At 52.2% G+C, this 14256-nt stretch overlaps 1 protein-coding gene across 1 annotated transcript; it reads right to left on the bottom strand.

Moving 5' to 3' along the window:
• Positions 1–2318: 2318 nt before the first annotated feature.
• CAV3 (caveolin 3) lies at positions 2319–13806 on the bottom strand. The gene is made up of 2 exons (XM_080387668.1): positions 5647–13806; positions 2319–2662 (listed from the first exon to the last, which is right to left on the bottom strand). Exons 1-2 carry the CDS (start codon positions 5758–5760, stop codon positions 2321–2323), a joined length of 456 nt encoding a protein of 151 aa, XP_080243794.1. The 5' UTR covers positions 5761–13806; the 3' UTR covers positions 2319–2320.
• Positions 13807–14256: the final 450 nt, after the last annotated feature.

Genomic DNA, 14256 nt, shown 5'->3' with positions numbered 1-14256 from the left:
AGAGTAATTAGCTCCTGCACACAACAAGGAGTGTCCCCCCCCATTTTATTGTGAACCTGGGGCCCTGGCGCACCCTCCATCTGCCAGGAAAGAAATGCTATGTGGCAATAGATTTTACTGGGACTGATGGAAGCTTTATGGAAGTTTCGGGAGAGGCAGGCATTGCCTTGCAAGCCCTGGTTGCAGTGCTGGCTGTGGTTACAGGGTCAGGCAGGCAGGGCTGTGCCCCCAAGCATGGGGGTGCTGTTCTCCAGCTGAGTGATGCTGCAGCCCATGTCCAAGCTCCCGTGCCCGGGCTGCAGTGAAATGGGGATGGGAGGAGGAGCTCCAGGTCTGTTGCAGTGGAAGGATGTTGAATGCACTGATAAAATATGTTTCATAAGGGTTAAAAGTGAAATAGGGATGCTGAGATGTGAGTGGTGTGTGCTCCGTGTGCGGGGACCCCATAGATCGCTGTGGTGGGGAGATTGGAATTTTGGAGGTCTTTTTGGGTTCAGGCTGTGAACTACTAGAGCAGTACCAACAAAAAAATTAAAAAGAATGTAATCTCAATTATTGTTTTAAATTAATTTTATTCCCACAAAAAGCTTTAAAAAATTCTTATGATAAAGTGTTTTTGGAAAAGTTTTTCCCTACAAATATCTAAATACCTTTAGTTGGTTTTTGGTTTTTTTTTTTTATCACTCCATCCATCTCAAGGCCTGGTGTTGCTAGAGCACGGGTGCTACATTGCTATGGATGATGGAATTCCCCAATCCCAAGCCACTGGAAGAACACCAACAGAAAATCTGGCTCTTTCTTGTCCTTGGCATGGCACTAGAAGAGACTTTGGCTCCAAGTCTTTGTTGGAAGCCAAGGGAAAAAAGCACAAATTGAATACAATTGAGAGTAACCTCTGAACGAGACCTTCTGGGCCCTGATTCAGCAAAGTGCTTAAGGCCAGAGCCAAAAAGGCGTTGAAGTGCCTCAAAATTAAAGTACCACTTCACAGAAGATGGACTAAACAAATTAATTGACAATACAGGGGATGAAATAGCTCCAAATTGAACTTTTCCCCCTCGTCCTTGTGTTTTCACTGGAGCCGGAGTGGCTGGAAGCGGGCAGTGTCCCGGAGGAGGCTCCTTCCTCCGCTCTCCCCCGCACATCTGGGCGAGCCCCGCGGGATGCTGTGGGAGGGGGCCTGGCTGGGGAAGGGTGCGAGGCAGCGCCTCGGATGCGGGTCTCCTCCCTGGGGGCAGAGCCCGAGGGGTCAGGGTGGTCCTGCCCCCCCACTGCCTCCGCCACTCTGTCTCAGCAGGGCAGGGCACTGAGCAGAGGGACAGCCCTCGCTGTGTAGGATAAAGGCATTGCTGCAGGCTAGAGCTTACCCAGCACCGAGGAGCAAGCACATAGTAGATATTCTCCCTGAGAAATAAACCAAAGCTTTACTTAAAGCCAAGCTTGTGATTGCTCACGCGAAGTTACCAAAAGCCGTTTGTTCTTGTTGCCCCCTATGGTGCTGCCCAGCTGCCGTCCCTGCAGCTGCAGTGCACCCACGGGCGATGCGCAGGGCAGCTGCCCACCCGTGCTGTACTGCCCCTCGAATCCTGAGCACAAAGCATAGCGATGCCCCTAATTAAGTAGTGAGTGTCAAACTGCCACAAAAGGTTTTGCAGTGGCTGATGGCCCAGAGTCAGTACATCCTCCCAGAAGGCAGACAATATTTCATGCAATAATTGATCTGGATTTCAAAGCTTTGCTGAAATGCAAACACACATGGAAAAAATTTGTTTTCACTATTCTATCCATAAAACTTTTGTGCAATGTGATTTAATACAGAAGCTTCCACAACAACAATTATTTGCAGCAAGTAATAATTCAAATGCAAGTATTTATCTTAGTGTCATGCTAGACCAGAGACATAGCGAAGCGGGTGGGGTTTGGTCTGTTGTCCAGCAGCATCTCCGCACCCTTGCTTCTTGCTCTGCAGCTGCAGGCCATGGCTGAGGGCGTGGTCCAGGAGATGCTGCTGTCCCTCCCATGGGAGCAGGGCACAATGCTGGGGGTCCTGGAGGGCAGAGGGCTCTCCCTGGGATGCTCACCAAGCCTTGATGGGCTTCTCCTAAAGCTGCTGGCTTTGAGATGGAGCAAGGGGCAGCCCCGCATGCCTTGGTCTGCAGGGAGCATCCCCCCAGCCAGCTTTGCCACAGAGTCCCACCACACTGCGCACGTCCCTGTGCACGGTTGTCCCTGTGCCCCAGGGCAGGGCACGCTGCAGGAGCCAGGGGAACCTGCGCAGAGGGGTGGTTGCATGAGGGCTGCTTGGAGTGGCTGTAGGGACCTAGATCTCCCTTCGGAGAGCAACTCTGATGTTGCTGCAGATCTTGGAAAGTGCCTCAAAGAGTGGGTCACAGAAGGTGTGGATGCAGAGGGAGTAGATTCGGCTGACACACTGGATCTCTATCAGGTAGCTCTTGATGCAGGGCACCACTGCCCAGATGTGGCAGAAGGAGATGAGGGCAAAGAGGAAGCCCCAGACAACTGCCAGGGGGATGCCCAGGATGGCAGAGAGCAGCCGGTAGCACCAGTACTTGCTGACGGTGAAGGTGGTGTAGCTGGTTTTCCAGACGCCGTCAAAGCTGTATGTTCCCACAGGCTCAGCTATCACATCCTCAAAATCCACCTGGGAGGGGAGAAGGTGGAGGTGAGGGGGGTTTGGGGGCATTAACCAGGGCTCCAGTGCAAGGACAAGGATCTGCTGCAATGTGAGAGGAGAGCCCGAATGAGGGAGCTGGGGAGGGCAAGGGCTGTGCTGGGGGTCCGGACCCCCTGCCCCCGCTGAGCAAGCCCTGGTGCAGCAGGAGAGCCCCTGCCCTTGCAAAGGGCCAGATGAGGATGGCGCAGGGCTCGGGGCACTGCCTGGCCTCAGCCTGCAGGCAGCGCAGGCTTCACCCGTGGTGCCAGAGCCCAGGTTGGGCTGTCCTGGGGCACGTCCCCCACTCGCAGACCCCGAGCTGGGGATGGCACTTCTAGGGCTGCAGCCAGGCAGGAGCCCTCCGAACAGGAGTGCTGCCCAGCGCTGTGTACGCCAGAGGACACCAGAGCCCAGTCCTACCTTTTTTTAGCATTCAGGGATGTGGGCTGCCTGCTCAGCAAGAAAGTGTTTTGTGCTAATAAAAATCCAACAACCCCCTTGATTTATGATTGATTTATTTATTTATATGTGCGGAGGCAAAGTGCTCAATTCTGTTTGTGTTTTCTTTCTGAAGAGGGAGAGAGGTTGGCTCAGCGATGCCCTTACAGGGACAGTGCTGTTATGTGCAGGTGTTGGGAACATGTCTGAATGACAAATACTCTCAAAGGCCGCTGAACTATGCATAGCGATCTCATTGTGGTGTAACTCATTTCTAGGGAATATGTGAGCCAAGCTATTTGTCTTGAAAAATAGCATGGTCTTTGCTTGGGAAGCTGCCTGTTTGTACATTTATGTTAAATTGCAATATCCATTCTGGTTTTGGAAGCACTTTGTTCACTCTGAAAATCATTCTGCATCATCTTTAATTTCCTGGCGTGAGGAGGAGGTGCTGGGGGGAGTTCTGAGAGGACTAGGCAACAGCAGAGCTCGCTGCTCCTGGGGCACCTGCCAGCAGCTCCCAGGGAAGCCCTGCTGCCCAGGTGGGCTGGGAGCCGAGCAGCACCCACTGCACAGCTGCTTGATGAGCTAATCAGGGGATCAATTAGTGAAGGGAGCAGCAGGCTATAAGAGAAGAGTCTGCCTTACTGCTTCCTCTGTTAATGGCATGTCAGAAGTGGGTCTGGAAGAGTGGTGGAGGCAGGGGCTGACTCCTGAGCTGAGCCTGGGTGCTGCCCTGATGTGTTCAGGGACCAGTGAATGCAGGTACAGCTCAGTTCCTTGGTTGCTTTGCCTGGGAGGAGGCTTTTAAAGCTTTGTAAAGCCCCTGTGGCTGGTGCCACTGCTGTCATGTGTTCCCAAATTCTGGCTGCTGCATTGTAATGCTCAGGATGGGTTTATCTATGGCCATATGAGCCTTTCAGCCTGCAAAACACTCTGCTTCCCAGCTTCCCCTCTGCTGGATGCCTCTCTACCTGCTCTGCTTTAAGAGTATTGCATGCTTCGATGCCCAGGGCTTGATTGACTGTGTTGCTGCCCACCAGCGAGTGGGGAGGCTTTGGCTTTTCCTTTGGGATGCTGTGGAGCAGCAGTGAGGTGAGCTGAGCTGTGCTCCCTGTCCCGGGCTGGCTCTGCTCCTCCTCCCCAGCCTTATCAGCTGGGCTATTTTTAAGAGGGCAGGAATGCTAGGTAGCTTCAGCAAACGCTCTGAAAACTTCCACAGCTGATGAGGCAGCAGCATGGCCATGTAAGTGGGTGAGCTGGAAAATCCTCTTACAGGCTTTTGGTGATCCCTGAGTGGGAGAAGGCAGGGATGGGGGAATGGGGCTGGTGTGAAGGCTTAGGGTGCCAAAGGCACTGGCATTACCCCCAGCAGTGGCTGGTGATGTCCGCAAGCTGAGGAGCGGGTAGGTGTGCCCTGCAGTGCCGCCTGGCACCGGGGGTGTGCAGGCTGAAGGCTGCCCTGGTCCTTGCTGTGCTGGCAGGGTGGCCAATAGCAGCATGGCGCTGCCCATGGCCCAGCACCTTTCCGAGCCCTGGGCTGAGGGTGCTGAGCCGTGTTGGCATGGTGTGGCACAGATGTGGGATGTGCTGCTGGGAACATGCTCGAGATACCGAGGTGCCTGACAACTGTCATGGGCATGTCTCACTGTGCCAGAAGGGTGTCCATCTATGGCTGCTGCGGCTCATCTGGGGAGCTTTTAATATGACCATGCCACGGGTTTAGCTGTAATAGTGTTTTAACACAGAAACGTAGGCTTGCATATCACCCGTGTCACCCATGTCATGCCTGTTGCTAAAGCCTTTGTGAGCAGGCTCAGTGCGTGCCGTCCCTTCTGGCATGTCATCTTTGATCTCTCAAATACAGTTCTAACAAAACCATCCCATTGCCTCCTGTTCTCCTTTGAGCCAAAATTATCCTTGTCATATTGCTAACAAACCTTATGGTGACCGTATTTCAGTGGTCAGCATTCAGGAAAATGTTTCCCTGTTCAGCTAGACTGAGAGCTCCTCATGAGCAAAAATAGACAGAGGAGGTTTTGCTGCACCCTCCTGCTGCCATGTGGGAGAAACCACCTCCTTCCAGACAGGACAACACTTATCTAAACTTTCTGGTGCTTGTATTGCCAGGTCTTGAGGATTAGCAGGCTTTTACCAAGGTTCCCTTTAAATCAGTGATGGGACTGACCCGGTTTTATTTTTGGCTCCCCGCTTACTGGTACGAAGGAGGGCGCCTCCATAAATTTTCAGGCTACAGCCCATGAAGTTGGGGAGTGCATTCAAGGAACGGGAAATGCTGCATTAACCGGAGCCATGCACACCACACAGCCAGCCTCCGGACACCCCTGGCCACAGGGCTGTGGCTTGTAGCCGGTCACCTCCCACAGCCCGAGGGAATGCCACCTCTTGAGGCACACGGGGCAGGCGCTTACAGCCCTGGCTGAGGCCAAGCCGAGCACAGTGGCAATGCCGATGCACCGATGGTGTGAGGGAGGTAGTGATGCTCCTGAAACACAGCACTGAGCCAGTCCTACCTTTACAACATCCTCGTTTATGTGCTTTGGGTCTCGGTTCACCAGGTCGATCTCCTTGATGTGCTGGTCCTTGATGATGATCCTCTCCTCCAGCTCGGTCTGTTCCTCTGCCATGGCTGCTCCGCTGCCAGCTTGGCTCCGGGTGGTGGGAGAGCCGGGAGCTGGGGCTTTGCTGGAGGAGGGCAGGGTGTGGAGGCACCGGCCCCCCCGCTGCCCGCAGCAGCTGCCCTGCGCCCCTGGCACTGCTCCAGGCTAAAATTAATACCGTGCCTCCCGTGGCTGCCCTGAAGTGTCCCTTAAAGGGGCTTTGCTGGGAACAGCCCCTGCAGTATCACCTCTGCGGGGTGTGTGTGGGGCATGTGTGTGGTAGTGGTGGCCCTCGAGCTGGGGCGGGGGCGGCATGGGGTGTGGGAGGGGTGTGTGCAGCCCCCCAGCCCAGCTCTGCAGGTAGGATTTTTCCCCTCACAGCATGGGAGAAATAATGCCCAAACTGGGGTGAAAGTCCTCAAAAGCCTGAGAGAAATAACTTTTTATGAGGGAAATTGTTGTTTATGGGTCTGTAAAGGGAAGTGGCTCAGGGGAGACAGGAATTGTCTACAAATATTGTTCTGGGCTGGTCAGCAACCCTCAGGGTCCCTCTGGGAGCCTAGAAGGAGGCTCACTGTATCAGCTTGGATTCCTTTAATTCCAATTTTTCATACAGAGAAAGCAGAGGAAACCCAACATGCCAACCCACAGATGGGGATATCACCTTCATGAACACCAGGTGCAGTGACATTTAGCATATTAATGAAGATTTATTTAATTTGTGCTGTATTTTGGTAATCTTCATCAATTTCTTTAGTGCTCTCTTGGTTTTTGTGAACTGAAGATTTCTTTAAAACTAATGGTTTTGTGAAAAAAAGAAAAACCCAACAAGCCACCCACCCAAAGCTTCTATTGAATCCTTGTTTATAGACACTTTGATTTGAGGTAGCGTGGGGATAACTGTTCTCCCATCATGTGTCCCTTTGGTAAAGGCTACCTTACAGCTGCACTGAGGTCTCTGAAGCACTGGGGATGCCCTTGATGACTGGCTGTGCTGTGAGGGTGACACAGCAGGTGTTGTGACAGCCCCAGCAAGCCCCGTGTGTTGGCACTGCACACTGCAGTGTTTGGAGGTGAGACCTCTCGAGGAAGCGGCTGCATGTTAAGCCCTGTTAATGCAAAGTGTTCACGAGATGCGTGGCTCTGAGCTGTTCTGGAGCCCTGTTTCCCCATCTTCTGTGTCACGTATGCAATAGCAAAGGTGTGTGGTACCTCTGGGTAGGAATTGCTTTGGGTTTCACTGTTGAGGTGAAACATTGCCTCTGGCAAAGTCTGGCAGGGATGCTCCCATCTGCCCGGAGTGGAGCAGGCAGGGATGCTCCCCAACGAGCCCTGCTGCTGGCCCATGGGCAACACCCAAGTTTGGTGCCACGGGCAGTGCAGTCAGCCTGTCTGCACACCTTTTGTGCTGATATAACAGCAAAAGTGGGAAGTGGTGGAGAGGGGAGGATGGTAGGACTGATTAAGGAGGAAGGATCAGTGTCCTGGAGGTGTCTGCACAATGGCTGAGCGTGGAAGTGGCCACTTCAGAGTAATGTTCTTGGCTGGCATGGGGGGAGACTTATTTTAATGGCAGAAGGCTGCTGCCTTCCAAAAACATCAATGCCTGTGCAGTGCTTCTTTATCAAACCCACGTGGCTTGGTGCCTGGAGCTTTCAACGCTGCAATGTTTTTTTCCAGCCCTTTGAGCTGATATAATACAGTGCAAAAATGGGATTGTGCTCTTTTGCTTGGCTGAGGCATCACAAGTCTCTCAGGCATGTTAATTTTTCCCTGAGAACTTGTGGCAGTGAGAGCCTGGCTGAGCCTTACCACAGGCTGAGGGCTACCAGGCTTCTCTAACTCCTCCTGCTGCCCCTGGTGTGTGTTCAGGATCTTTTCTGGAGTCAGGGTGGTACCTCAGTCTGGAAACCAATTTTCTTGATTTGTGCTCTAGTGAAAGCAGATGTAGTGATGCCCTGGAGTGTGACATACCCATGGCTAGAGCTGCGATGACTGCTGCAGGGAGCGAAAGGGCAGAAGCAGAGGTGGGAAAGTAACCGTGCAAACCCATGGGGTGTTGCAAAATTAAAGGAAGCACCTATGGAGAAGGGACAAGCTCTGTACAAGTTTACAAGTGTAGGTTAAATCTGGGCAGGTTGCTTCTGGAGAGTAGTGCCCATCCGTGACCCTGTCCTGGCTGTGTGAAGGGATGCTGGAAAACCCTTCAGCGGCACCAGTTCCATGTCCCCGGAGCTCTGGCTGGCAGGGGTCTGTCCTGGCTCCGTTCCTTTGCCTTCCTGCAGGATGAGCAGAGCAGCAGGCACAGCGGCAGCATTATAACGCACTGGGGAGGCAGTGAGCTGCTGGGGCTAAAATGTGCCCAGATCTGGTCAGGGGTGGGAGTACACTGACCGTGGCTTGAGACAAGCTGCCTGCTGGTCTCTGCCCTTTGGCAAGGCTTTTGGACCCGTGCCTGGTTGGCGGCCTGGCCCCCTGCCTGCCATGCCAGCATCGGTGCCTCCACAGCAGCAGCTGGGAGAGCCCAAACCCAGCAGGGGCTGGCACTGCAGGAAAAAATCCCTCCACGCTCCACAGCTTTGGGCACCCCCTTTAAGGCCAGACCTGCTCCCTCACAGCTGAATTCTCTGACAAAGTTTTGTAGCACCACTGCTGAAATGGCTGAGTGCTTCAAAATGGATTGTGAAGGGTGTCTTTGCAAAGTGAGTCGTTTTGCCCTTACTCTGAGCTGAAGGAACCCGTTGCTGCTGAGGGGGCTGTGGGCGGAGGTGGTGTGCGTGAGTAACCTCCGTCTGATGGAAGAGCAATGCTCGCTTGGCCGGGAACCAGTGCCGAATTTAGGAGGCACAGCTGCTCCTGGCAGTGCCGTCCCTGACAGACGGAGCAGTGCGACACAAGGTATTTGCTCTGCTGCATTTTCCTCGACCCATCCCATGTAGAAAACCTTACACCAGGAACTGGGGGGGTTTGCTGACTGGACCTCCCTGCGGTACAGGGGGGCTTGGCCGGCTGCCCCGAGCCCCGGGGCTGGGGGGGTGGGGGGGTGGCAGCGCGGTCCTGGGGCACAGCACAGGCTCACCCCTGCTTTGCTGGGCCCTGCCCCACCTTTCACACAGGATTTCTGACAGCGTGAGTCACTTGCTGTCTTTAGGCTTGGGGTGGTCCTTGCTGCCGGCACTCGGGCACCCGGCTTTGGTGTCCCAGTCGTGGGAGTAGGAAAATGTGAACCTGTGTAGTGGGTAGTGTGCAGGCAGCGTCTCGAGTAGCAAGGAGAGAGAAGAGGAATATTCTGTTGCACTGTAGATGCTATAAATAAATCTATTTCCGAGTACTTTAAGACTGTGAATGGGATGCTGTGTAAAACCTTCTGGTGTGCAGAGGCTACAGTGGACCAACAGTAGTATTAGTTTGTTAGTAACTAATGACAACCAGAAGTTTAATTGCTAAGTCTAGGTGATACAACAATAGCAGTTGTAGCAAATATTAATGCTCCCCTGAGGATGGATATAGATGAGAGATGCATTGAAGGAACTCACTGGCTGTGATTTGTCTTGTGGGGACCCTCTCCCAGCCTGGCCATGCAAGAGTCTCAGCCTTTAATTTCTTGGCAGTGCCCTTCACCTGTACCAAGTCACACTTCAACTGCACAGCAATAAAACCATCACGGCTTTTGATATTTATTCAACTTTTCATACAGCAAATGCATTCCTCTTTCCAAATCGGGGGCTTCTCTTTGCAGAAGCTTTCTTGCACCAGCCTACCCAGGCTCCAGACAAGTCCTAAGCTTCAGCAGGTCCTCAGCTGGCCCTTGCCTATGTGTCTGTCCAGCTCTGAGTGTAGAGGAAGGGGATTCGGGTTCATGCAAAAGGCTGTGCAGATGGTGTTCCTGCACGCCTTGAGTGTTTTAAAACTCAGCTCCCCATCCTGGTGCAGGATCTGTGTGCGCCCTGTTCAGCGCTCCACTGCTGTCATGCTTGCTTTCCCATTCTGTGAGCAGCTCCTCTGGCAACTTTGTGCCACAGCACCGACAGAGGAGAAGATGGAGCTCGGCTGCTGCTGGGCTCACCATCTGGGCCTGGAGCTCACTAGAGAAGCAGGGCTTGGGCAAGCAGCCTGGTCCTCATGCTGAAACCTTCTCATACTGTCAGGCATTGCTTAGGACATGAAGGAGACTCCACTGCTTCTGTTTAGATTGCAGTGTTTTTCCTATGCTCCCTGTATGTCAAGTCTTTAAAGCCTTTTTTTTTCTCCTAGGAAAATGGGAAGAGTTGCATACTTGGCACAGGTAGGAGAAGTGATCCAGCAGCAGCAGGGCAGGGCTCGCAGTGGAAGTGCAGGACACACCTGCTCAGGTCACTTGTTCCCTGCTGGACAAACCTTCTCCAAAAGGGATGCCATAAAATTCTTGCTTTGCCCATGCTGCTTGCAACAAGGTGCTGCTCCCTGCATGAGCCAGTGTCTGGGCACCGCTGGGAGTTGAAGCCCAGCTGCGCTGAAATTCACATCTTTCATTTGGAGAACATTTGTTAGGAAACCTTGTGACAAATTTCCCTCTGCAGACACAAATAGTCACCGTTGCCCCCCTTCCCCTCCCAGCCTTACAGGTGATCTCAGTGGGGAGTATGGCTTCTGGTAAACAGATGACCAAAACCTGGGCCGGCTGTGGGCTAGAAGGACGGGCGCTGTGGATGTGGAAGCCTTCTAGAGGTGAGATAAATAACCTGCTGCCTGGCCCCAGCAAGTACAATGTATTTCACTCGAGCAGAGAAGAACAAAGCAGAAATAAAGCTTGCAGAAATCAAAGCTCCTATGAAAATAAATAGACCAGAACTGCAGTGAAGGAATAATAAAAGAAGAAGAAATTGGGAGAGTTGGCTATTGAGTGCTCTGCAAGCGTGCTATATGCTGTGGGAGAGAAGAGAGCCAGGTACAAAGTGATGCTGGTAAATTAAGTCTTAGGTTAAAGCAGGAGGAACGAGACTGTACATTAAGCCTTGACCTCAGGGGCTTTTAATCCTTCAGCTCAGTTTAGCGTGTGTAACAAGGAAAGCAAATGAATGAGTACTTAAGCAAGTGGAAGGTGCTGCTAGATGGGAATAAAAGTAAGGGATCAGTTCTGCCCTCAGTGCTTGGAGCAGAGCTCCCCTTTCATCTTTTTCTAAAAAGTAAAACAAAACGTCCTTTCATGTCTCCTTCCCACGAACATTTTAGCTCCTCTGACTATCTGTTGCAGGTTAAAGCTCAATTTTAATGAACCATTCCCTAGTGTTACTTCTCCCTGAAAACAGGAGCCTGCAAGCCGCAGCGCTGTGTGATCCTGTCTTTGGTTTCTCTTGCGTGTTGCCACCGTGACATGTCAGATGGCAGAAGCTAGAGGCTGGGTTCCTCTGCTGGCAGGAGAAGGAGTGTGCAGGCTTGGGAGCAGTGGGGATGAGTTTCTTTTGGGTACAAATCTGCAAACCTGGCCAATGGATCTGCAGACACCCGAGTCTCTCCTCTTCCTTTGCTGGCTTGAAAGAGCACCAGAATGAGCAGTGGGCAATGACTTCGTGCTGCGTGGGGTTTGCACCATGCAGCACCTTGTTTCATGTACAGAAATCACATGTTATTAAACAGGTTGGATTGAAAGGCACAGGAGGAGCAAAAGCCCAAGGTAAGGAAACTAATGCACACTTTTGCTGGTCAGCTTGAGAACACTTGAGGGAATTGTGTGCTTCCAAGTGAATGGGATCAGGTCTTCTCCATCTGCCTCAAATTCCCTCTCTCACAGGGACTGCAAGCCAGAACTCTCCTTGATCGCAACGGCACCTTGCCCTTTTCCTGCCTGGATCTCGTCTCTGTTGGTATGAGAAAGGAATCTAGTCTCGCTGGAGCTATTCGTGCCAGGGCCCTCAGATGAAAAGCTTTGCCCTCGTAGGACGTGCCCGGAGACCAGTGCCCTGCCTCCCTGCGAGTGGCACAGGGTCCCTTGTGTTTAGCTAGTCCTCTCTTTGGTCAAGTGCTAATGAGTACAGGAGATGGAGAGGGTAGGGATTTAATGGCATTACCAATTCAGAGGCAGCTGAAATAGGTGACTGGCAAATAAAAGTTTGAGTAGAAGCTCTGTCATATTTAATATCGATTAAAATTAAATTTCACTGAGGAAGTAGAGAAAAACATTCATTTATCATCCAGGTCATCATCTTTGTTTCAATTCAAAGTGTTTTGCCCTTTGAGAGAGAAGGTCTACGAATACCAGATTCATGTCCCTGTGGATACGCAACCACCTAATCTTTTTGCATTCTTGTCTCTGTTGTAAATGCTGGAATAGGAGCCTACGACCTTCTTCCCAGCAGGACACAGCAGGCTCTGGATGCTCTGGGGGCAGGGGAGCGAGTGCTTAGGGCAGGCAGGTGCTGCCACTCTTGCAGAGGTGAGCAGGACGGGGCAGGTTTTGGGTCACAGAGCAGAAGTAGGGCTGTCCTGCTGGAAACCCTTTTCCTTACTTGTAGCAGAGCCCCTCAGTGTGGAGTAGGGAGGGAGCACTCAGCTGTGGCGCAAAGCATGTAAAGCTGCATTTTGTCCTATGTCCGCAATCAACAATCCTTCCTTTTGTCTAATTTGAGTTATGAGCTTCTCTTTGCCTTGGTCATGTTTGTCCTGAGTCTCGGAGGTGCTCTTGACGCAGAAGGTGCGGCAGCTGTGCTCAGAGCTGGGTCTGGGCTGTTGGTGTGGTGTGATGGTCCCTGATGGCTGGGGGAGGCGGGTCTGCCCACGAGCAGGCACCTAGCAGGTCGGTGGGAGTCTCAGGGAGATGGTATCACATTAAGACACCCCAGGTACTGAAGAATTTTTGCTTTTAATGCTATGTTTAATGATACCAGTGCACTGGGTATTGCACAAACCATCTATGACTGCATTTCTTGTTACGCAGCTCATCAGGCACTAATTGAGCCTGTAAGTAACTGCTGTTTCCCAGTTCCCTCTTAATCACATTCTTATGGCTGTGGGCAAAGCTACACTTAAAATGTTAACAAATGACTGTGTCCAGTATCACATGGGGGGGCGGGGGGAAGCGTGTGAGGTGCTGGGGTAGCTGGGACGTTTCAGCAGAGCAGCTGCCCTTCTGCAATGACTTTGCACGCTGCTGCGGGCTGCCTGCAGCCCTGGCCTGGCCAGTGTCTGAAGCGAGCCCTGGCTGGTGGCTTGGCCCGGCCAAGCAGGGCTGGGGGTCTCGCTAGCCCCCACTGAGCCAGACTCTTTGCAGTGGTGCTGCTGGAGGGTGCCAAGCCTGCTCCCAGAAAACCAGCTTTGAGTAACTCGTGTGATGTTGTTCCTCCTCCGCTGAAGGCACAGGAGGACAGCTTTGGAGCAGCCCCTTTCAGCTTGTGTTTACATCTCCTCTTAATCTCACTCTTTTCTCTCACACCAGCACTCTACATTCCTTTGGATTTTAATTTTAAAATAGCCTCAACTTGGCTTTTCCTTATCAAGCGAGAGTTTCTTCTTGATTTATCACTTCTGACATAACCAATTGGGTAGTCTGATAATCAGATTTAACTAGTTGATGTGCTGCTGATTAGAACTAGGGTCCAAACTTGCCTCTGGCTACTATTTGTCCTGGTCTTATTAGGTGTTTTTGTTTAATCAAAAAAAACATGCAACAGTAGAACGATGCTTTCCCTTCCAGCAAAGACTGCTCCAAGCTGCAAGACCAGGAGCCAGGTAATGAGGAGAGGCACTGCCAGCATGCAGAGGATTGCACTCATGGCTCAGAGGAGTGTTTTGCATCAAGCTACGGTGAATGCAATGGGAAATCAGGCAGTTAAAACCATTTTCTTGCCAGCAGGATGAGCCCAAATGGGGGCTTTGCAACACAGGTTTAAGGTGAGGAGAAACTGGCTGTTTGTGTGTGCCCTAGGAGAGGTGAGGCATGCCTTGGAGCGGGGGAGCAGACCCCCTGGCCCTGCTGTGCTGCCCCTCAGGCCCCCACTTGCCTTGAGCTGCCCTGACAGCGCTGCAGCAGCAGGACCACACTGATAGTTCTGGGCTCAGTGGAGGAGGCTGGGAGAGCAGAACTGCAGCATGTCTCCGTGCAGCAAACTTCGTGCTGTTAAGAGGAAGGTCTTACTGTTTCAGTACTCCCCTTTCCTCCTCCAAACGGGCATTTGCTGACAACAGATTTGAGGAAGCAAAGCTCTTTCCTTTCTTCGAGGTGGAGGATATCACCCAAGGGAGATCAGGGAAAAAAAATCACCCTGGCACAATGATGCGAGCAGGGCACGTGGGTTTGGAATCACTAGATCTCTGACCTGGTCATCTAGGGGGGTTGCTCTAGCACCTGGAAAGCCCGTTGCTTCCCCACAAGGAGTGGCTGATGGGTTTTCCCCTTTCCCACTTGGGAGGTTTTACAGTGCGCTCTGGCTATGTACCCCAGCGTAGTAGAGAGTTAACACTGTTTAAAAAGCCAGGGTCAGAAGCCCACTCCTCCTTTGAAAGCAGCTAGGCTCCACTGGGCTTTGTCTGAGTAAAGCACTGCGTGAA

Source organism: Falco punctatus (assembly GCF_963210335.1).
Source record: "Falco punctatus genome assembly, chromosome: 4".
Classification (NCBI taxonomy): Eukaryota; Metazoa; Chordata; class Aves; order Falconiformes; family Falconidae; genus Falco; species Falco punctatus.
Note: the sequence above shows the minus strand (reverse complement) of the source record. Positions and strands in the feature narration are given on the sequence as shown.

Excerpts from the sequence above, each read along its gene's own strand:
- CAV3 (XM_080387668.1), bottom strand. The coding sequence starts at position 5,760 with ATGGCAGAGGAACAGACCGAGCTGGAGGAGAGGATCATCATCAAGGAC. Across the intron at positions 2,663-5,646 it reads TAAACGAGGATGTTGTAAAG|GTGGATTTTGAGGATGTGAT; the intron begins GTAGGACTGGCT and ends CTCCCCTCCCAG.